Here is a 23,203-nt window from a genome sequence, read left to right as displayed (position 1 = left end):
CGGGAGGGGCGCCACAGAGAAGCCGACGGCCAGAGGGAAGCGGAAGTCAGCAGCGGAACCGAAGCTGCGGGGGCGCCGCGTTCCGCCCGGGCCTTTAACCCTTGAACGGAAGTGGGCCGGAGCATTTCCCCCCACGAACCCGGAAGTTCCCTTTCGCCTTCCGGCCAGCTCCGCTCTGTGGGCCGTGGCGCAGCGGCAGCCGCGGGTGCGAGACAGGCGGCCATGGTGCTCCTCACCGTCATCGCGCGGGTGGCCGACGGGCTTCCTCTGGCCGCGTCCATGCAGGAAGACGAGCAGGTGAGCGGCGGCCAGGCCTGGCCTCCACCTCCCGGGACTCCGAGCGCGGCTACTCGGAAGCAGGAGCCCTGCGCGATCCTGGCTCCGCCACAGCTGCGCTGAGAAGGGCGCCGCCTCCGTCGGTCCGCTGGAGATGTCGGCCTTGGGGCTCCCCGTCAGGCGTGCCTGGGAGGTCCGCGGTTGCTAAGCGGGCCCGGCCGAGAATGGCCCTCCTGGGCCGAATGAATCTGCTTCTCTTCCCACCCTCCATCTAAGAGACGAGGCAGGCAGGGACAGATTTCCTTCCTTCCTTCCTTCCTTCGCTCTGAATATTTTGCTTTCTTAGAACACATTGTGGGGGCAGGGAATCCTGAGCTGAAATTTCGGGGGTCCAGTTGGGTGCCTTTTCTGTTGTTGTACAGAGGAAACAGTCTAGTAGCAGCAGAAGAAGGAGAAGCATTTGGGTTTGGTTATTCTTGATCCAGTTCCTATTGGCTAAGTGACTGACACTTTGCTCTGAGCAAAGGCCAGTGCACTGTCAGCCTGTTGGAGCTTTGAATTAAAGATTTGTGTTGTTTTGTAGTCTGGCAGAGACCTGCAGCAGTACCAAAGCCAAGCCAAACAGCTGTTCCGGAAACTCAATGAACAGTCTCCGACCAGGTGCACCTTGGAAGCAGGAGCCATGGCTTTTCAGTAAGTACAACAAAAATTCCAGTACAGAGGCTCAATAGGGAGTTGTAGACCAGTGTTTTTCAACCACTGTTCCGTGGCACACTAGTGTGCCGCGAGATGTTGCCTGGTGTGCCGTGGGAAAAATTAAAAAATTCAAGATAATTACTTTATATATAGTCAATATAGGCACAGAGTTAAATTTTTTAACATTTTCTAATGGTGGTGTGCCTCGTGATTTTTTCATGAAACAAGTGTGCCTTTGCCCAAAAAAGGTTGAAAAACACTGTTGTAGACCATATGCTGGTTTATAGGGGTTGCCAGAGAGAGGATGATTGCTCCCTGTCTTTAGGGAAAATTTGGGAAAGATGGAAGTTGGTTTGCTGTCAAGCTAATATCAAACCTGTTGCATCTTCTTTTGCAGCTACATCATTGAGCGAGGGGTATGTTACCTGGTGTTGTGTGAAGCTGCCTTCCCCAAAAAGCTGGCCTTTGCATACCTGGAAGATTTGCACTCAGAATTCGATGAGCAGCATGGAAAGAAGGTTCCAACGGTGTCCAGGCCCTATTCTTTCATTGAGTTTGGTGAGGTTCTTCCCCTTCCTCACGAAAAGGCCTGCCTGCAAGGTCCCTTTGGTAGTCCTGATGGCTGCTTCTCCTCCTTGTGCCATCCCTAGTTCTCCCTGAAAAGTTTCTTGCAGTCCTTTTTAAAAAAAAAATACCCCGGAGACTGGATCCTCCCAGAAGCTTTACAGAATATCAGATCAGATTATGGAAATATCCCTTTCCCTCACACAAATACAGTGAACTTTCTTTGTTCTTGGGTGATCTGTGTCATCTCTTATACAACACTCTTGTACTTAGGACCAGTGAAAGTTTCTGAATACTTGCCACCATGGTTGCTCAACCTTGATAATGAAATTATGGACTGTATTACATGTGATGCTGCAACCATCATTAAGATGCACACCTGTTTTGTTTATTTAGCAATAGGGGAAAGTGAGTTCCAATTTTCATAAGGATCTCAGTGCACAGGGAGAGTAGATTTAACCCTTCCCAGCTGTTATCACAGTGACAATTCCCACCCCACCCCATTATTAGCTTCAGAAGAAAAAGCTCCAAATCACACCAATGGAGCTAATAGTATTGGGGAGCCAATTTTCATTAGGACCATGATTGTGGAGACAAGGGTTAAACTTCCTCTCCCTGAATGCCGCTGTCGCAATGAAAATTGCCACCAAAGAAGGATAATTGGTGGACAACCAAGACTGACCCCAAGTGTGAAACTGATAAATAAGAGACATAAATTGGCTGTTGGACACGGAAGGGAAGAGAGACTAATTCATGAAACCTCTTGTTTCAGATACTTATATCCAGAAAACCAAGAACTATATATTGACAGTCGTGCAGAAGAAACCTTGGCTCCATCAACACAGAGTTGCAGGATGTACAGAGAATCATGGTAGCCAACATTGAAGAAGTTCTACAACGAGGCGAGGCACTTTCAGGTACGGTGACTGTTGGGTGCACAAACTGTTCTGCCTTTTTCTGGGATGATCAGATGCGATTGTAGCCTATGCAGTAGGAAAGGGGGAAGCGGTGGCAAGCTGCTTGGTGCAATATAACACACCCTGTATGCACATGCGCTTTCCCATACATTAAGATATTTAGCAGATGCTTTTATGGGGGCCCACACCATTGGAATTGCAGTACAATTGTGGTGCTCCAAGATGGAAAGTGTTCCAACTCTGATGTCGCTTTGATGTCATGTCATAAATATTCAAATGACTGTTTTTATGTAGGGTTTTCCCCTCTCTATTTTGTGGCTTGCCCTGTGATTTTTTTGGTAAAGGGTGGGACCTAAATAAATAAATAAATGTGAACACTTTAATATATCCAGGCTTCATAAATGTTTGTTTATACATGTTTTATATTTACTCATGATTTTATGCTGTACATTTCCCCTCCTGCTTCTACAGTATTGTCTCTATATGTTAACTGCTTTTATTCTGATTTGCTTTGCTTTGTTAAGTCCCCTGGAAACTTGCTTGAAGGGTGTAGTAGAATACCAGGAATAATTTCTATCATGTCATGCGCCATAGCAAGCACGACAATTTCCAGCCTTGGCCAGGCAAAAACTTGTTGACCCTTGTTCCCCAAAACTGTTAGTGGTGCTCCAGCATCATCTCTGCTCTGGTTTCTCATCTCCTTCCCCATCCAACACATCTTTATCTTCTCCTAGAATTAAAGCACCCTACAGCTTTGCCCCGTACTAGTGTTAAGCCCTTAGTCATGACATGTTGTGCCCTATGATCTTCCCCAAACTTGACCGCACTCTTATAGCATCTTAAAGTCTCCTACTCTTTTTCCGTTCTCTCGCAATCCCTTGTACCTTGAACTCCCCCAACACCTGCGTGTTACCACTTATTTTTCTTTAAATCATAGAATGGAAGGGACCCTGAGGGTCATCTAGTCCAACCCCCTGCAGTTCAGGAATATCAGCTAAAACATCCGACAGATGGCCACCCAACATCTGCTTTAAAACATCCAGTGAAGGAGAGTCCACCACCCTTCGAGGTGGGTTCCACTGGCAAACAGCTCTTACCATCAGAAATACCATCCTGATCTTCAGTCAGAATCTCCTTTCTTGTTCAGGTCTACCCTTTGGAGCAGGAGAAAACAAGCTTGCTCCATCTTCCATGCGGCAGTGCTTTAGATATTTGAAAATGGCTATCCTATCCCCTCAGTCTCCTCTTTTGCAGGCTAAACATACCCAGCTCCCTCAACCATTCTTCATAAGGCTTGGTTTCCAGACCCTTCATCATATTGATCATCCTTATTCCAATCCCAGTTAAATTAGGCCTAAATATATGTTATCTTCTTTTGCTTGTTTTCTTCCCATGTTACCATTGCATATCCCATTCCTCATTTTTTTTCTTTTGTTCGTCATGCTTAAATTATAAGTTCTTCAGAATAGAGATCTGCCTTTTCTGATTTAGTTATTGATTTGGACACTTTTGAATGAGAAACATACACATCACATACTGACCAAATCTTTGCTGTAACACAATTCAAAAGTTGTAGGGAAAGATGGTTTCGCTCATTCATCCTGCCCATAGCAGCTTCTAGATTCCATGACTTCCCAGGTAGTGCCTCAGTTTCTCAGCTAGTCCTTCCACCACCTTATCGCCGCATGGTCAGAGTTCTAGAAACCAAGGAGAAGTTTTTAATAAGCTCTTGCTTGGGTCCTAAGATACATTAACCTACGGGAATAAATGGAAGGGCAGTTTCCCTCCCATTCTCCACTTGCAGCTGCTTGTGACTCCTCTGAAAACCTTTGCGGAAAGTGGGGAGGAAGCATCTTCCAAATCAATAGAGGAAGGATAGGAGAAGACACATCCCTTTTGTGAACTTCCTTATCTTAGAATCCAAACCTGACTATGGGCAGGCCCCCCACCCCACCCCACCCCATGTTCCCTCCCACGTTCCTCGGAAGAGTCCCACATCCCTCCAGAGATACTTTTAAGGTGAAGGGTTGCTGCTGGAATAAACGTAAGCCACTTTTTCTAACAAAAAACAAACTTTTTGATTAACAGCAGATAATAGACACTGGGTAATTGACAGAAACTGTCGTCCTCCTGTAAAAATTTTTCCAACAAGGAAAATGAAAACGTCTGCTCTTAGGTCAGACTGAAGTCAGCAGCTTCGGGCCTTTAATTTCAGACATAGCATGAATATATGGCAATGCGATATAAATCCATAGCTGCACACCTACAAATACTAACGTGTCTTATTAATTATTTGTTCTTTCGAAACAGCTTTGGATTCCAAGGCAAACAACCTGTCCAGTCTGTCGAAGAAATATCGCCAGGATGCAAAATATTTGAACATGCGTTCCACCTATGCCAAGCTTGCTGCTGTCGCTGTTCTTTATCATGTTGATTGTCTATGTGAGGTTCTGGTGGCTTTGAGAGGTTTCCAGGCACCAAAGAGGGACAGCTAGTAACACAGCAGATGCATAGTTGCAAGATGCCAAGATCACCGGAATGTACATTAGAAGCCCCAAATGGGATGACTGTACAGTGAGAATTGCTGCTACTTTCCGGTGAATCTTAATTCCCAAATGTCAAGGCTTCCTGGGTTTTCTTTTGCACTTAGAAGACGTGAAATTTGTCCATCCCACTAGCAGCACGATTTCCATCCCTAATGTGAGAGGGAAGTCCTGAGTTGGCTTATCAGGCTAATTCGCAGCTTTTGCTTTGATGCTGCAGTAGACATCTCCTCCTCTCCTTGTAAATGATCTCAGCCCTCATAGTAAGGGGACTCTAATGAACATTCCTGGTGCTAGTAATATTTTCTTAAGGGTCTGGATCTTGCTACTTGTGCAGAAATTCCTGTTTAAAGGCTGAGTCTTTACTGTACTTCCGACATACTGACATTACACCGTTAATTTCTTAAACAGATAGGAAATTCTGCTTCAGTGGACTTCATTATTGTTAGATATATTGAATCATTACACCATTGATTTAGAAAGTAGATAAGAAATTCTGCTCCAGCAGACTTCATTAAGTCCTAAGTATAATGTTGAAATAGTTGTCACAGAATTAAAATTACAAGCACGTAATTCATTTTCATTTCAGATAAATCTATGTTTTTAAAACCAATACCAAGTTCCGCATTCTCTGCATATTTTACAGGGAGAGGCTTGGCTTCTCCTGCTTGTTGGGTTTTTCTCTCTCCCACAAATGTCACTATTTCTTTTGCTTTGTGCAGTCTGTAAGACAACCTACTACCGGTATTTGGATCTCGCGGCACACGAAAAGGCTGAAGAAGAGCAGGTCTCTTCCTGAATTCTTGACAGTCTGTGCTTTGAAAAATTAAGCTCCATTGTCAGTCTCTTCTTCACTGTATCTTTGTCGATTTCCCACTTCTGTATAGCAAACCTGTGGAGCAGAAACTGTTAGTGTCCTGAACTCTGGTATCTGTGTCTGAGGATTGCTAACTCTCAGGGGGATGCTATCATGCAGTGTGAAAAAGTACTTTCAGTGTGTCTTAAGAGTGGATCTCAAATAAGGAGATCGTAGAACTAATCTCCCATGTGTTCTCAGGCAGCCTCTGAGTAGTTGCATGGGAAAGAAAAGGAGTTGAAAGCAGAGAACACCACATACTATGTTTCCATCAGAGATATGAAAAGTAAATTGGTTTTATTTATTTCAATTGGCAAGCGCATTATTACGGCTCTCTTAAAAATAAAAGGTGAATTCACAGCATGTTATTGAACAATTTTTTTTGAAGTTTTGAAGCTCAAGCAGATACAGGTATATAACCACCCTTTTTTGATAGTTTGGTAGCTCATGGGAATGTTGTAGTGGACATTGGGTTGTATCCGGCTAAAGTAATTACATGTCTGAAGCAATGGAATTGCCTCTCCCCCCCCGCTCCATCCCCAAACCTGCTCCAGGCCATGTGTGTCTGTCTGTGTGTATGTATGTGGATTGATTGATTGATTGATTGATTGACTGCATGCATACATGCAGGGGGAGGATAGAGAGGGGGAATCCATTGTATGAGTAGAATGAATTCCATTCCTGCAATGACTTCGTTGGGAACAAGCCAAAGTCTCCTGGGATATCCTTGCTGACAAGCTAGTAAAATGTACCATAATTTGAAAAATGCCATGGTTAGATGGATCTTCAGCTGTTTAAAACGACTACCCAAACATCCCTCATTCATGACTGCATCAATGGAAGAAGATTATCAGTAGGGTGTCATAGGGCTCTGCCTTTGGCCCTGTGCTGTTCAACATCTTTATAAATAACTTGGATGAACAGAGGGGGTGCTTATTTCCCTATACTACATTTTCACTGAGAAGCCCCATCTGCCTCTCATTTCACTCTATAGCACAGTGCAGTAGCCACCTTCTTGACATTTGGACCCACTGTTGGTCTGGTCCACTCTTCTGGTGCCTGTCTTTGCATGCAGGGGAAGTCACTGAGGGTTTGAGCCCATCGGCTACCCTCACCTGGTTTAGATGGCCAGTCCAAGCTGTTCCCAAGGTGTGGCCACTGTTGCATGCTGACAGCCTCTACGAGCCACAGGTGAGAGGTGAGTGCAGGGTGCGGACCAAAGGTGGACAAACTACCCCAGAAGAAGCACAACGTGTCCGCCAGCAGCGGTACTAACCCCCCCCCCAAACACCCCCCCCATACCTGGGAAGCTCGCCCATCTAGGAGAAGGCAAACTGGTACTAAACCTCTTCTGCCTTGCTATACACGTTTGTGAGAAAGGATTTGGGAGTAAAAATCCATACCAGCTGGGAGAAGAAAAGGCTAAGGAGCAAGCCCTACACAAATCTGGAGTGGGGACCCTAAGACCAGGGGTCAGCAAACTTCTACCAGCGGGCTGGCTCACTGTCCCTCAAATCTTCTGGCGAGCCGGACCACTCTGGGCGGTTCCCAATCAAATTAAAAACACAATACAGCATTAAACATTAAAACTTCCCTAAACAGGGCTGTCTTTTAAAATAAGGATCGTTGCTTATTGCCTTGACAACTGATGGGAGGGTGTTCCACAGGGTGGGCGCCACTACCGGGAAGGCCCTCTGCCTGGTTCCCTGTAACCTCACTTCTCGCAGTGAGGGAACTGCCAGAAGGCCCTTGGTGCGGGATCTGTGTCCGGGCAGAACGATGGGGGTGGAGACGCTCCTTCGGGTATACTGGACCGAGGCCGTTTAGGGCTTTAAAGGTCAGCACCAACACTTTGCATTGTGCTTGGAAGCGTACTGGGTTGAAATCCTTATTTCATTATCCATGAGTTGAATGTAGTTCTTAATTTCCTTATTTCATTATCCATGAGTTGAATGTAGTTTTTAATTTCTGGTCTCATGTCTTATGATACTTATCTAACCCATTACCTGTCTTCATTCAATCCCACCCCTACCAATTTATCTCTCCCCACCCCCTTTTTTCTGCAGCATTTCACCTCTCCCATTGTCCTAATTGTCCTCTCAAGGGGGGCGGGGAGGCTCCTCTGATCATGCAGCCACGGTAGAACTCCCATTTTATTTGTTATGTCTTCACACACACAAGGAAAACCAAGGGTGTATAAATTGAGGAGGTCCACCAACCATCCAAGAACAAACAAAAGGGTGTGGTCTTTGCATTATTTTGTATGTTGTGTGCTGTGGGGAATCATAGAACCAATTTGAAATATACTTTCAATCTCCCTTTACAAACGAAAAAACAAAACACACACAAGGCAGTGAGTCACAGAGGCTGAAGTATATAATTTGAATATATTTGCACCGGAGGATGCAAAACGAGACTTAGACGGAACTGGAGATATAAACCATAACTAGGATCTAGATCTTATCTAGAGAGATAAACCGTAACTGGGCAATTCCACAGCAGCATTCACGCCTGCCAACCTCCGTGTCTGTTTGCTGTGGCTTCCTCCTTCCTCCGTGAGTTCCCGTCTAGATTTAGAAACTTCTGCAGTGGAATCCCAAATCCCGCTCCCCCAGAAACACTGCTTGGTCTTGGTGGGCTAAGTTGGAAGAAGGAAAGATTCTCCGCTGGAGCACCAGCGAAGAAACAACTCCGCAAAGTTCCTGCCGGAGGAGCGCCTCGACGGGGAGTCCGCGGCCCTTCAGCCGGAGGAGAGGCAGCGCCTGAAGCGGCCCCCGACGGCGGGGCGCCTTGTCTGCCGAGGCCGCGGCAGCGCCTCCCCTCGGAGCGGGCCCTCCTCCTCCTCTTCGCCCTCCTCGTCCTCTTCTCCCCGCCGGGGCGGCGCCTTGTGCCTGCTGCTCGCAGCCCCGCGTCTTCTGCTCCGCGCAGCAATGCCGTCCTACTCGGTGACGGTGGCGACGGGCAGCCAGTGGTTCGCGGGCACCGACGACTACGTCTACCTGAGCCTGGTGGGCTCGGGCGGCACGAGCGAGAGGCACCTGCTCGACAAGCCCTTCTACGACGACTTCGAGCGCGGCGCGGTGAGTAAGGGATGGGAGGGGCGCGGGCGGGACGGGACGGGACGGGACAGGGGCGGATGGAGCGCCTCTGCAGCCCGCGCTCTGCTCAGGCTCAGAAACCATCTCACCTCTCCGCCTGCCCCGGTGCAGAGAGAGCGCTTTCTTCGACAGAGAGGCATCGAGGCTGGGGGCTTCTCTCTCCTCCCCCCCCCGGCCCTGTTTCTCCCCGTCGGTTCCCCATTTTGTGGCTTCCTACTGACAATGGAAACTTCCGCCCGCTTCCCTTCCCTTTTAAGCCCGTCCTGCATGCCTCGCATCCATCCACCTCTCCGGCGCAGCATCTTGGACGTGGCGGGCGGCACTGGCACAGACCAGCTGCAGGGAGCTTAAGAAACGAGCTTCTACCTGTGGTCGCTCTGGCTCAGTGGGGGGGGGGGGGTCTGGCAGAAGCTGTCGAGGGGCTCAGCCTGGGTGGGTTCAGTCCGAGTCTGGGTTTGGGCTCATGGCATAGCTGTCAAGTTTCAGATTTGAAAATAAGGGATCAGCGCCCTCACCTGTCCTGGGGACAGTCTACAGTTCTCAGGGACACTCCATGTCGCGGTAATCCCCCCCCCCCCCAGGCTACAAATTAATTTACACCAGGAAAGAGCTCCCAGGAAAGAGAAATCGGGGCAGAGAAAAGAAAGCACTTATTCACGCAGCACACTGTTAACCTCTGGAACTCCCTGCCACAGGGAGCAGCGATGGCCACCAACTTGGATGCCTTTAGAAAAGGATTAGGCAAATTCATGCAGGAGGAGAGGACCACTGATGGCTTCTGGCCAGCTTGGCTCTGCTCTGCCTCCAGTTAGGGGCAGCAATGCTGAATCGGAGCACCTGTTGCCGAGAAACATTCGTCTATTTTATCTTCTTATTTATATCTCTCTGTCTGTCTGTCTGTCTGTCTGTTATTAGGTATTTATATTGCACCTTTTTCTCCAATGAGCTCCCTGGTCCTAGTCCTCATTTAATCCCCACAACAGTCCTGTGAGGTAGGCAGGCAGGCAGGCAGGCAGGGCTGAGAAAGGCAGGGACCCAAGGAGTCCCCGGACTCCAACTCTCCTTACCGGGCGGCTTCAGCTTCCTTGCCCACGAAGGAGGGCAACTTTACGATATTTGCAAGGACTCTGACTGTCTTGCAGGGGTTCCGCTGAGCCTTGACTGCGCAGCTGAGCCAGAGAGGAGCCTCCCTCTGCCTGCTATCCGGAGGGGGGGAGAGAAGGGGACTTGGGGTTCCTTTGCAGGACGACCTTCTCCCTCTGCCTGCTGCACCCTCTTTCTCTTAACAGCACACAGGTAATAGCAGCCATCTTTTTTCAGGCACTGCAGCTGGGCGCTGCAGACCCCAAATACCTCAAGGTCCAAAAGGAGGCTGGGGTGTGTGTGCAAGTGAGCCAGAATCAGATGGCTCCTAAAGGGAGCTTTTTCCTCCGTTTACATTCCATTTGTGGGTGGTGCAGGCAGCCCCTGGTGCCACCCAGAGAGAAGGGCAGGGAACGTAAGCAGAGACTCTGTTGAAGAAAAGCCACAGCTTCCACCTGCTCGCTCAGGGTGAGGCTGGGAGGTCGCAGGGCCCAATTCTATCTACCATCCTACCCAAAGAGAGCGTGTGAATGAGCAGGGAGAGAGGGGAACGTAAGCGAACCAGAAGCAGTGGCAGGCGTGCCTGAGAAGTTCATTGTTCCACTAACTCAAGCATAGGCAAACTCTGCCCTTCAGATGTTTTGGGACTACAACTCCCATCATCCCTGAGAAGTCCAGTTTGGCCCATGAGGCCATTCTCCCCTGACCACCTCCATCAGCTGATGCCACTGGTTCTGCCCAGGGAACTGGCGCATGGAGCCAAGGAAAGCTTGGAAAATACAGGCTTCTTTTTCACTCTTCCCACAGCAGTGCTGGGAGGACGGGGGGGGGAGTGGATCAAAGGGGAGCAGAGGGAAGGAAGGCAAATAGGAGAAAAGAGTTTTGTCAAGGGGGGGGGGTAACCTACCTGTCAATCATGCAATATCATAATGACACCAATGATTGACAGGTGAACACCCCTCACCTGTCAGATTCGGCTCATCCTGATAAGGATCCGTGGACCTTAGTTTGCAGATGACACCAAATTGGGAGGGGTGGCTAATACCCCAGAGGACAGGATCACACTTGAAAATGACCTTAACAGATTAGAGAACTGGGCCAAAGCAAACATGATGAATTTTAACAGGGGAAAATGTAAAGTACTACACTTGGGCAAAAAAAATGAAAGGCACAAATACAGGATGGGTGACACCTGGCTTGAGAGCAGTACATGTGAAAAGGATCTAGGAGTCTTGGTAGACCATAAACTTGACATGGGTCAACAGTGTGATGCTGCAGCTAAAAAAGCCAATGCAATTCTGGGCTGCATCAATAGGAGTATAGCATCTAGACCACCTCCTTAGATCAATTTGACCAACCACTTTCGCTTTTCTAAGTAAACAAAACAAGCCCACTCATTAACATGCTGAAATTCAACTCATTTCATTATTGCTACGATGCTGTTTTGCTAAAAAAAAAAAAAAAAAAAAAAAAAAAAAAAAAGAGCTGCTGATTGTGTAAAACTCTCCTTAAATAAACATTTCCAGAGAAAGCATCTCTGAACACATTGAAACAAAACGATGGGGAGTAAAAAATAATAATAATCATCCCGTCCAAGATCTCCCCTTTTATTACATGAATGAAACTGAGTCTGCCTGGCTAGGACTTCTGTCTGGGACATCTTCTTGTGATCTCTCTCTGAGGAGGCTGCTGTCACTATAAAAATTTACTGAGAGAGTGGGGAGGAGAAGGGATACCTGTCCTCTCCTCTTCTCCCCCCACCCCCAGCATCTCCCCTCCCTCCCTCCCTTGCCACCTTCCCTCATTAAAGAGACAGTTCAGGAAACAGACCCGCCTGTCAGCTGAGGGTTGCAAGAAGGTTGGGGACAGGAAGGGGCTTGCTGTTTATTTTAAGGGGGGGCCATTCCAAAGAGAGTTTGTGGTTGGGTGAGCATCCTCTTCCCGAGGGCTCTTTATGCTCTAGGTCTGGTGGGATACAGTGTGCAGGATCCCCTTTAGGGGGGAGAGCTGCCTAGGAGTTGCTCCCCTCAGGCTCTCTGTGGCTGGCTGACAGAGCCTCTGAGGCACAGACAGTGGGCATGTCTAACACACAACATCTAAAGAAGTGTGCATCTGAAGAAGTGTGCATGCACACGAAAGCTCATACCAAGAACAAACTTAGTTGGTCTCTAAGGTGCTACTGGAAGGGATTTTTTAATTTTTTAATTTTGTTTTGACACAGCATCTGCGAGTTGCCTCAAGAAAGCTCTGGTAGGGGAGAGGGAGGGAAAGAAAGGGGGAATTACTTCCTTTCCCCACTTTCTGCTGAACACAAAGGAGGCATGCTGCATGCTGCACACCTCTTCCATCTTAAGAGCTTCTTTCCCCAGGGGCAAAACTAGGTTTCATTCCACTTGGGTCTCTTGCTTCCCGCAGTGTCACCCTCGGTTTCCTCTTTTGCATAGACTCTTTTGGTTCCATCACCACAGCTCTTGCTTCCTCTGAAGTCATTCAAATTTGTGGTGGGTCCTTTTCGATAGCAGAACAAGCCTTCTGAGCTGCTGCATGCCAAACACTCGATAAGAGCAGCAGATATGGAAAGTCTGAAAGGGAAATTTACCGGTACTTGTAAACCTAATTTTGATCATAACTAGAAGGTTATCTAGGGTATACTAGACTCCACTGTAAATGTGGTTTGATTGAAAAAGTCAGAATAGTGCGGGACTAAATCATTGAAAGGCAATTCGAAGGAAGAAAGATCAGCATGGCTCCTCTTCTGGAAGTACATCCAGTGGGCACATGTCTTCAGACTTAGTTCTGCTTCTTAATGTCTGCTTTTGTTCTTGTTCCTGTATAGATTCTTTCACAAATAATGTTGCACAATGTCTTGGTTCCGCATCTCATTTAGTTTACTATCCTTCGCAGGGAGTTACTTTGAAACTTAAAAAAAAAAAAAAATAGTTGTTGCAGGACTTTTTGCTTATTGCAGCAAAAAGGGATCCAGAGGTCTATTTCTCACTCTGTGACCATTAATATCTAATATCTCTGCCAAGTTATGTTGTTTAAGTCACAGGGCAAGAATTGTTTCTGAAGGAATACCATGCTTACTTTGGTGTCCAGGTGAGTCCATGGACCAATGGGGCCTGTTCACAGCTTCCGTTCTTTGCCCCACCCCCAAAAAATCATAAACCCACATAGCATTACTGAATTTTTGAATGGGAAGTGTTCTGTCAACATTACAACCAGATCCATTCCAGAATTAAGCACCAAAGGGAATATTATTAAAATTAGAAACCGTATAGTATCACATCCTACATTGGAAGTCTATTGCAAGACAGAAGGTCTTAATGAGAAAATAAGAGTTTCAGAAGTGAAGTTGGCCAGAGTGATAATCCTGTTATTGTTCTGAGGTCCTTCCTTATTCATACCAATCGTCCCATTTACTTCTGCTTCTCAAGTGTACAGGGAAATAAATTAATTGTAGTCCTGGAAGTTTTTGCTCATTCTTATTGTGGCTTCGTATGCTTTTCTGACGCTTCCAAAATTCTTGTACGACAACCTATCTATGTTATTGTTACCTGTGCCTCAAAATAGTGTATGTTTAAAAGATGGAATATACTTAGCTCGATTCAATGTCGTTATTTTTTAAATATCTGCTCTGTCCATTTCACTTTGTTTTTAACTTAAGCAAATTTCTGTCATTGTCAGAACTTTCCCCCGGTCCAAAGGCAACAGTGAGGTGAGGGGAGTATTGTTGTTGTTCAGTCGTTCAGTCGTGTCCGACTCTTCGTGACCCCATGGACCAGAGCACGCCAGGCACCCCTATCCTCCACTGCCTCCCGCAGTTTGGCCAAACTCATGCCAGTCGCTTTTAGGTTAGGAAACTCATTATTGCTGTGCTTCTGTGGGACATGTCAGACATATCATTACGGGTAAAAGTTTAAGAAAACTTTTGAAATACTATTTGCTTGTGACAATCGGTAAATTGTGGCTTCACCCACACTTTCATACCTTATCTTGCTAATGTGTAAATATTGTTTGATGGTGAAGATTTACACTATATCTATATTCCATCTTCATTTCAAGAAATACTGTACATTTTCTGAAGTTTTTGATTGAAAACGTTTTGTTGGGAGTAACTCCTTTCAGAACAGTGCCTGGTTAACTGATAAGTGTTTTCGAAATACCAGGAGCATGATAGTCTTCTAAGGGAGGTGGAAACATAACATTGCAGTGAAGATAATTTGGTATAGTTTGGTATTACGTGACCCCCACACACACGCCATGCTGGGAAGCTACTGGGTAACAATGGCACCATTGTTGAGATTCTTAGTTCAATGATTAATCCATGCCCGTTTGCATATAAACAAGGTACTGGGATCACAGGGCGATTGAGCTTTACAGGAAATGAAACTGTAAGCTATCCCTCATCATATCAGAGGTAATATACACTTTGCGTTTTATGTTCTCGGCAGGAAAACCTACCGGTAGTTTCAGGAACGTTTTTTGACCATCTGGATTCATCTTGGATCCATAGTATTTGCATAGCTATGTTCATTATTTTTCACAGTAACAGGGCCACCCTTACTTGTTTCCATGAAAGCATTACCTCAGAGAATTATCTTTATCATCTGCTAATCACCAGACGAAAGGAAGCAGGCCTGGCCTTGGTTAAGAAAAGAACTATCAGTTAAGGCTGATGGTTTAAGCAGCAGTCAGTAGTTCATCTCCAGGGATAAATAAAGAAAACTCTCCAATCTGCAGGCGCTGTAGAGGATGCAGTACCCAAAAGCGTTTCCGCAATTATCACTAAAAGTGCCTTTGTTTTTGTTTTGCTTTTAAAAAAAATATTTTTATTCATTTTTTGAGAAAAGTAACAAACAAAGAAATAAAAAAAAATACAACACAAACAATTTCTTATCTCTTAACATTATTCCTCTCACATCTTAGGGTGACTTCCCCCAACCTCTTCCTTCTGGAATTAAGTGTCAGTCTACATTGACAGTATCATATATTAACAATCACCCCTTATTATCTTCTTATAACCATCTGTCTTACATAATCTATTTCCAATATCCTTACCGAAAACCTATAACATCTTCCTTAGGGTATTGTTGTTGTTCAGTCGTTCAGTCGAGTCCGACTCTTTGTGACCCCATGGACCAGAGCACGCCAGGCACGCCTATCTTTCACTGCCTCCCGCAGTTTGGCCAAACTCATGCCAGTCGCTTCGAGAACACTGTCCAACCATCTCATCCTCTGCCTTCCCCTTCTCCTTGTGCCCTCCATCTTTCCCAACATCAGGGTCTTTTCCAGGGAGTCTTCCCTTCTCATGAGGTGGCCAAAGTTCTGGAGCCTCAACTTCAGGATCTGTCCTTCTAGTGAGCACTCAGGGTTGATTTCTTTAAGAATGGATAGGTTTGATCTTGCAGTCCATGGGACTCTCAAGAGTCTCCTCCAGCACCATAATTCAAAAGCATCAATTCTTCGGCGATCAGCCTTCTTTATGGTCCAGCTCTCACTTCCGTACATTACTACTGGGAAAACCATAGCTTTAACTATACGGACCTTTGTCGGCAAGGTGATGTCTTTGCTTTTTAAGATGCTGTCTAGGTTTGTCATTGCTTTTCTCCCAAGAAGCAGGCGTCTTCTAATTTCGTGACTGCTGTCACCATCTGCAGTTATCATGGAGCCCAAGAAAGTGAAATCTCTCACTGCCTCCATTTCTTCCCCTTCTATTTGCCAGGAGGTGATGGGACCAGTGGCCATAATCTTAGTTTTTTGATGTTGAGCTTCAGACCATATTTTGCACTCTCCTCTTTCACCCTCATTAAAAGGTTCTTTAATTCCTCCTCACTTTCTGCCATCAAGGTTGTATCATCAGCGTATCTGAGGTTGTTGATATTTTTTCCGGCAATCTTTATTCCGGTTTGGGATTCATCCAGTCCAGCCTTCCGCATGATGAATTCTGCATATAAGTTAAATAAGCAGGGAGACAATATACAGCCTTGTCGTACTCCTTTCCCAATTCCCAATTTCCCAAGTCGTACTACTTTCCCTAGGGTATACAAAGCTTAAATATTACAATATTTTTCCAAATAGCATCTAAAAGTGCCTTTGAGACATTAATGTGTGAATATTCTGCAACAATACAACCTTTAGAATACATCTGAAAGCAGTTCTGAATAGGGAGATTTTTTAATGTTTACTGTTTTAATGTTTTTATATATGTGGGAAGCCTTACAGAGTTGCTGGGGCAACCCAGTAAGATGGATGGGGTACAAATATAACAACAACTACTACAACAACCAACCAACCAACAACAACTATTATTATATTATTATTATTATTATTATCATCATCATCATTATCATCATCATCATCGCAATAAATTCTATTTTGTGATCTTCAGATGAAGGGTGGTATACAAATGGAATGAATTAAAAGAAATAAAATAAATGAATAAAATGATTAAGAAGCTGGGAGCTGGGGAGAAGAGGAAAAGAAAAGGAATTAGCTAAGTTGAATAAGTCTTCAGCAGACATCCATGGGAATGGAACAGGCTTGAAGAAGAGAAAAATAAAATAGCCTCCTGAGTATCCAAAAAGGGAAAGTATGAGGATCTGTGATGTGGTCAGTTAAGGAAGAAGCTTCCTGTTTGGCATTAACGCTGACAAAGGAGGTTGGTTACTTTAATGGCAATGCAGGACAGAACAGGTCTTAAATTCTAAATAACTCAAGTACTGGGGACCAAAGGTGGACAAACTACCCGGGGAGCATGATGTGTCCCCCACCAGAGGTACTCCCACACCCCAGAGACATATAATTTATTTATTCAAAGTGCAAGTAGATAAATAGGTACCACTGCAGCGGGAAGGTAAATGGCATTTCCATGCGCTCTGGCTTCTGTCATGGTGTGCCAGAAGCGGTTTAGTCCTGCTGGTTACATGACCCGGAAAGCTGTCTGTGGACAAACGCCGGCTCCCTTGGCCTAAAAGCAAGACGAGTGCCGCACTCCATAGTCGCCTTTGACTGGACTTAACAGTCCAGGGGTCCTTTACCTTTACCTTTTTATCCTCCTCCCTTGCTGATATCAGTGGTAGTTCTGGCTGCCTTGCCCTCCTTGAAAGCATGATCAAATCCAAGAGCAGTTCAGGTGAAAATGTTGAGCACAAGGGAAAGCAGCACCAGTCACATAGTTTTTCCTTAAGGCAGCGGCCTTGACAGCAGTTGGGCTCCTCAATGTATGTATTGGATGTAGGAGAGGTTCCAGGCAGGCACTAATTTTGTGGCCCATGTGTAAGTTGAATCACATACGTGACAGCTGCTATGGGTGAAGATTTTGCTTGATCCACTGTAGCTTTCTCTGTAATTTTGCAGCGATACAGCGCTCGTTGCTAAGAGCCTAGGCAGCCAATGTAGTGCTATCTAGATGTTGTCAGACTAGAGTTCACAGCATCCCTTTCCATTGGAAACCAGTGTGGTGTAGTGGTTAAGAGTGGTAGACTCGTTATCTGGGGAACCGGGTTCGCGTCCCCACTCCTCCACATGCAGCTGCTGGGTGACCTTGGGCTAGTCACACTTCAGAGAGTCTCTCAGCCCCACTCACCTCACAGAGTGTTTGTTGTGGGGGAGGAAGGGAAAGGAGAATGTGAGCTGCTTTGAGACTCCTTCGGGTAGTGAAAACGGGATATCAAATCCAAACTCCTCTTCTTCTTCTTCTTCTTCTTCTTTTCTTCTTCTCTCTTCTTTTCTTCTTTTTTCTTCTTCTTCTCTTCTTTCTTCTCTCTTCTTCTTCTTCTTTCTTCTGCTCTTCTTTCTTTCTTTCTTCTTTCTTCTTGCTGGAGTTGGCAGTCCAGCGACAGGAGGGCCCCACATGACCTACATGGCTCAGAGCAGTAGCAAAATAGACACATAGCTCTCAGCTTGTGCAGAGTTCCAGGTGACCCTTGGTAATAAATTCTCACCAAAGACGTGTCAAGAGCCATCATAGCATGGAATGGCCCTAGCTGTCGTAGTTATGCTGTGCAGTGAGGATCAAATAACGTCTTTTGGATGTGGCTGCCCTTCGAACCAAAGACTTGTAGTGTTGGAAGGGACGCAGAAGCTCATCTGCTGCAACCCTCTGCGACGCACCCAGTGTTTTCCAACAGATCAGAGCCTCTGAATTTCATTCTTCTAGATTGATACTTACGATGTGACAGTAACTGAAGACCTGGGGGAGATCCAGCTGATAAAAATCGAGAAACGGAAGTACTGGTTTCCTGATGACTGGTACTTGAAGTATGTCACGGTGAAAACACCCATGGGTGACTACTTAGAGTTTCCGTGTTACAGATGGATTACAGATGACAAAGAGGTGGTACTCCGAGATGGACGAGGTGAGTGCTTTGCACTGTCCTTGACTAAGAGCACTAGGCGAAGCCAGAGAACCTCTTTCCTTAGTTTCTAACTTTACACATTTGTTGCATTACTCCAAGGTTATCCAGACCAGAGATATGACTCATCACCCCCAATGTGGAAATCAAGATTGTTCTGTTCAGTTCTAGAAAAGTTGCTAAGTAGCTCCTTTGCTATGATAGTCCAACAGATTGCATGTACGCACTTAGGGAAAATAGTTTATATCTGCTGTATTACATTTCTGTCGGGCACAGCTACAATAATATTATTTATTCTTTAACCATTGCTAATTAAAACAACAACACAACACAAAACAAAACAGTTGAGAGTGCACCAATACAGTGATATGGACTTTAAGCAGAATAACATAACATAAGCCAAGATAGGAGACTTATCTCCATTTGGTTGTCTGGAGCTTCAGGAACCAACAACAGAGCCAGCTGGCTAGCACACAACACCAACCAGTCAGGCCTACATCAAAGGTCAAATTTATATACTTCAGACCCTTAGTGGCTGAGTGCTGCTAGGCCTGATATCTAAATCTTCTGCCCTGTTCCAGAAGTCATTATTGGGATGGTGGTGGTGGGTGGTGGTGGTGTGTGTGTGTGTGTGTGTGGTGTGTGTTACATCACCTGCCACATCCTGGTGACACTTATATCTGAAGCACAAACAATAAATCAAGTACAATAAAGCAGAGCAAAACTATTAAATAGTGGCTGGACATAGCAGACGACACAGTGATTCTGCAAGCAGCTCTCTTTATTCTAAGGCTGGAACAGAACTGAGCTGAAGGGCTGAAGCCAGCCTGCTTATATAGTACTCAGTAACATGCAAACAGTAACAACTCTCTCTCTAGCTACCCAATCCATGAGCATGTGTGGACCTGAGTGAGAACTGCAGCCACGGTAGGCAGAGTGAAACTATATACACAACACCCCTAGTGCCAAGGGTGAGAACTTCAATACATAACAAAAACCCTTGCCAACAAGTATGAAAAATAATTGTACAAGCCAACTGGACTTCCAGAAGGGTGATCTGTTTCCTCCTTTCCTCCACTCATCACTGGTGATGGCACGTGACAAATTAAGCCCAAAGAAATGTGGCCATTGGCTGAAAAAGCTTGTCCACCCAGCCCAGAAGATTAAGAGTTTGGGACAGGAAGGAACACGTAGAGGAAGAGAATAGGCAGAGAGGAAGGTGCACATGCTGAACGGCTAAGATGAGACAGCTTGAAGTTCATAATGACTGGCGAATAATCGGCTGCATGCTTGGCCTTTAGCTTATTAGTACGAAGGAGCGACCTGGGCTTGCCCTTTGTACAAAGCTGTTGGTGCATTTTTCAGTCTGCATATCTTTTCATCATCTTCCACAGCCAAGCTTTCTGCGGATGACCAGACTCAGGTCCTTAAGCATCACAGACGCAAAGAGCTGGAGGATCGTCAGAAGATGTATCGGTGAGTTCCTAAAACTTCCTATTTAGCGCAATAATTTTTCTATAGTACCCTGAAGTTGTGATCAAAGAGACCTAACTTTAATTTTAATGTATAATGGAACACCAGTGCCTACAGGGCTGTGGCTCTCAAATGCCTCTCAGACCATGCTTGGACAATGCTGTATATTCCATAGAGATTTAGAGCCACACACAGCCATCACTTCTGGCTCCCATTTCGAAACAAACGAACTGCTACATAAAGTACAAGGGCATTCTGCATGTTGCATACATGCAGAGTTCGTTAGGCAAGTGTTAGTTTCTATTAGTCGGCTGTGAAGTCCAGTCCCAAGCAATAATACGCAATTTATCAACACAGAGATTGTCTGAAATTTTACCGCAACTCTGGACTCCTGCGGTAACGGAGGAGAAATTCTCTGATTAAAAAGGAATCAAATTCAAATGAGTTTCATTACATCAGTTTTCTGAGCTAGATCAAAGCAAAGCTTATTCTTCTGCACTAATTAGATAGAGAAAATGTGGTGTACTCATGACCCAAGAAACATTGATTAGTTGCAAAACCTGAAAGGGGAGCATTCATACATCTTTTTTAACCAGAGAATAGAGTGGAATGAAAAGCCTTTTGCGTAGTACATATATGCTTGGTTTCGTTTTTTAAACTGGCTTTAGATCCGGGTATGACCCATGGACAAAGGTAATTATTTTGAAGTTAGAACTGCTAAACCAGAAATTAAAATCGTTGAAGCAGAATGTTGAGGAAAGTTTTATGCAACAGGAAGGACTCTTGAGAACTTTGCTAAACTGGAAGAAAACCTTGCTAGGGAACTTGAGGAAATATTTGAGGAACAAAATATAGTGACTATGCAACTCCAAGAAGATGGAAAATCCTGTTGGTGTGAGAGACCCAGGGTGGAAGACAATTTATATCCGATTTCTGGGGTGAGAGCCTAGAAATGAAGGGCACATATAGGCATGCTCAGGTATCCAGAGGCACTATTCCACACCCAAAGATAGCTTGCCCAGTTCATAACCACCACCACCACCCAGTGGCATAGCAAGGGGGGCGGGCGGTGTGCTCCCGGTGCCACATCTCCGGGGGTGACAAGGCATGCAGTTTGCCGGCGGCGGCACTCCAGCGCCATACGGACGGTGCCGGGATCCTCTGCTCGCGGCCGCAGCCATATGGCGCTGGAGCGCTGCCGCCAGCAACCCACTACATCGCTATGTATGACACATGTGTCATACATAGTGACACTGCGCATACGTGCTACATAGTGACGCCCCGCCTCCGGGTGCACGTCATGTTTGCTGCTCTGGGTGCCGAAGCGGCTTCCACCACCACCCCAGTTGTTGACTAAGGTATATGCAGGAAACAACTAAAAGTTGTGTGATCATTTCTGGCTTTCTGGTGGGCAGTAGCAGATGGGAGGGGAGTCGCCACTGTCCTTGTTGGAGGAAGGGACCGTGGCAAGGTTGTGTTTCCGGTCCTAGCTTGCCCTCAAATGGAGGAGCTGCCTTTTGAGTTATTTTTAATTTTAATCAGGTGGGCAGAATGGCACCCAGGCTTTCCCCTGAACATAGATGCCAAATCTCACAAGGAATTGCCTCGAAACATCCAGTTTGACAGCGAGAAAGGAGTCGACTTCGTTCTGAATTATACTAAAGCGTGAGTATTATGGTTGCTCTCATTATTTTGTAGCGATATTCTGGATTGGTCTGGTCTCTAGGGGTATCCGCAGGATCCATGCCTCCAGGACGCCCTTCCTGGAGTTTTTCGGGGGGTCGCAGCGCAGTTGCGACTCCCCCTCCCCCCCTCAGCGATAGAGAAACCTCGGAGCCGAGGTTTCTCCCGACTGTGCAGCTCGGCGCCCAACCGGAACTCCAGGCATTGTTGAGTTTAAAAGGGCCGTCTTAGGAGATTGGCCGCTGTGGCGCGGCGATCACTCCGGCGCCCTCAGTGTGCCGTCTCTCCGCCGCCTCCCATGCTTGCAGCCCCTCAGGAGGGGGGTGGGTGAGTGGGGGATGACAGGCATGGCGCTGGAGCAGCGCGGGGCTCTTCGCGCTCTTCCAGTGCTCCTGGGACGGGAGGCGAGGGCGACCGTGGGGGCGGGTTGGGGAGGGGGGCACCTGGTATGCTGGTGGGCTCGTGGGGGCGCCCTTGGGGGGGGCGCCCTGGCGCCACGCACCACTAGCCCCTATGGATGAGATGGCCCTGGAGTTTAATCCACAAATCTTTTCACTTAGCAGTAGTTGCATGCACAGAGCTACATGCAAGGGTGAACTGGAAGTAGAGTTGTGTGGAAATGACTCCTTAAAAGTTCTCCACTTTGTTAATGGGCAGAGAAATTGTTGGCCATTTCACCAAATTTCTCCAAGGGGAGGAGTAGTTCTCCAACGGTTTCTCAGTGGTGGGGCTCACAGTTAGCACTGGCAGTGCTATTAATACAGTTTTTCCTAAGGTTTGTTGTTGTTGCTGTCGCAGTGCCAGCTGTGTTTGCACCCAATCCGATTAGTTTAATACGGTCATACATGGTATTTGCATTTTTATCCTCCATGATGCCCTGGACTTGGTGTTCCAGACCAGAGAATCGTGATGGAGAAATAGCAGCTACCATTAAAAGGGTGGATAATGTTCAGCAAAATTTTTGCAACTCAACCTTGTTTTTCTAGGAGGATTAGAAAAAGAAAAATCTTAAATATATACTCAGTAAAATGTCTCCTGGTGCAGTTCTTTGGAAGGAAACACAAGATGATTTAGAAGTGGTGGCAATGTCCAATATGTTTTAAAACACTGGTACCATTTCGCTTGAGAGATTTAGTTCCCAGATTTATTCCCCTTCATTTAATCTATGTCCTTCATTTCTGAACATTTCATACAGAAGTAAAGAAGTGATGGGAAAAGTGAAATGTGCAAGGAAGGAGAGAAATGAAACAAAAAAGATTACAGCCAATGAACTCACCGTATTTTTGGTTTTTGGTTTTTTTTTTTAGGATGGAAAATCTCTATGTTAATCGTTTCATGCACATGTTCCAATCTTCCTGGAGCGACTTTCGCAGATTTTGAGAAGATCTTTGTTAGAATAAGCAATACAATTTCTGGTAAGATCGATTGCAGTTGTTGACACTAGCATCACAAGATGAATTGATTTTTATGTTGCTGACCAAAATTTTAGTTTGGATGCCATTTAGTAATTTTTCATCTAAAAACCTTTGGGATATGTGTTAGGGCCAATAATTATTAGGATTTATGTACCCAGCAGTTGCACAAGTTGAAGGGCACTCAATAAACTAAAGGTAAGTAATGTAAATTTATAATTTAATTACAGCATCAGCTTATACTG

At 45.8% G+C, this 23,203-nt stretch overlaps 2 protein-coding genes across 2 annotated transcripts in view; both read left to right on the top strand.

Moving 5' to 3' along the window:
* The first annotated feature begins 136 nt into the window (after nt 1–136).
* LOC117049534 (vesicle-trafficking protein SEC22b-like) lies at nt 137–5,609 on the top strand. The gene is given in 8 exon segments (XM_033154280.1): nt 137–297; nt 860–969; nt 1,370–1,530; nt 2,309–2,329; nt 2,332–2,349; nt 2,352–2,453; nt 4,764–4,869; nt 4,871–5,609. Coding segments are annotated over 8 exon segments (639 nt in total). The 5' UTR covers nt 137–222; the 3' UTR covers nt 4,917–5,609.
* Nucleotides 5,610–8,773: 3,164 nt separating this feature from the next.
* Nucleotides 8,774–23,203, top strand: part of LOC117049533 (arachidonate 5-lipoxygenase-like) — a 31,347-nt gene continuing 16,917 nt past the window's right edge. Inside the window, 6 exon segments of the mRNA XM_033154278.1 lie at nt 8,774–8,932; nt 18,195–18,393; nt 19,785–19,866; nt 21,406–21,528; nt 22,854–22,911; nt 22,913–22,961. Of these exon segments, the coding sequence (XP_033010169.1) occupies nt 8,783–8,932; nt 18,195–18,393; nt 19,785–19,866; nt 21,406–21,528; nt 22,854–22,911; nt 22,913–22,961 (661 nt within the window). The 5' untranslated portion in view covers nt 8,774–8,782.

The sequence above is a fragment of the Lacerta agilis genome, chromosome 7 (assembly GCF_009819535.1).
Source record: "Lacerta agilis isolate rLacAgi1 chromosome 7, rLacAgi1.pri, whole genome shotgun sequence".
Taxonomy (NCBI): domain Eukaryota; kingdom Metazoa; phylum Chordata; class Lepidosauria; order Squamata; family Lacertidae; genus Lacerta; species Lacerta agilis.
Note: the sequence above shows the minus strand (reverse complement) of the source record. Positions and strands in the feature narration are given on the sequence as shown.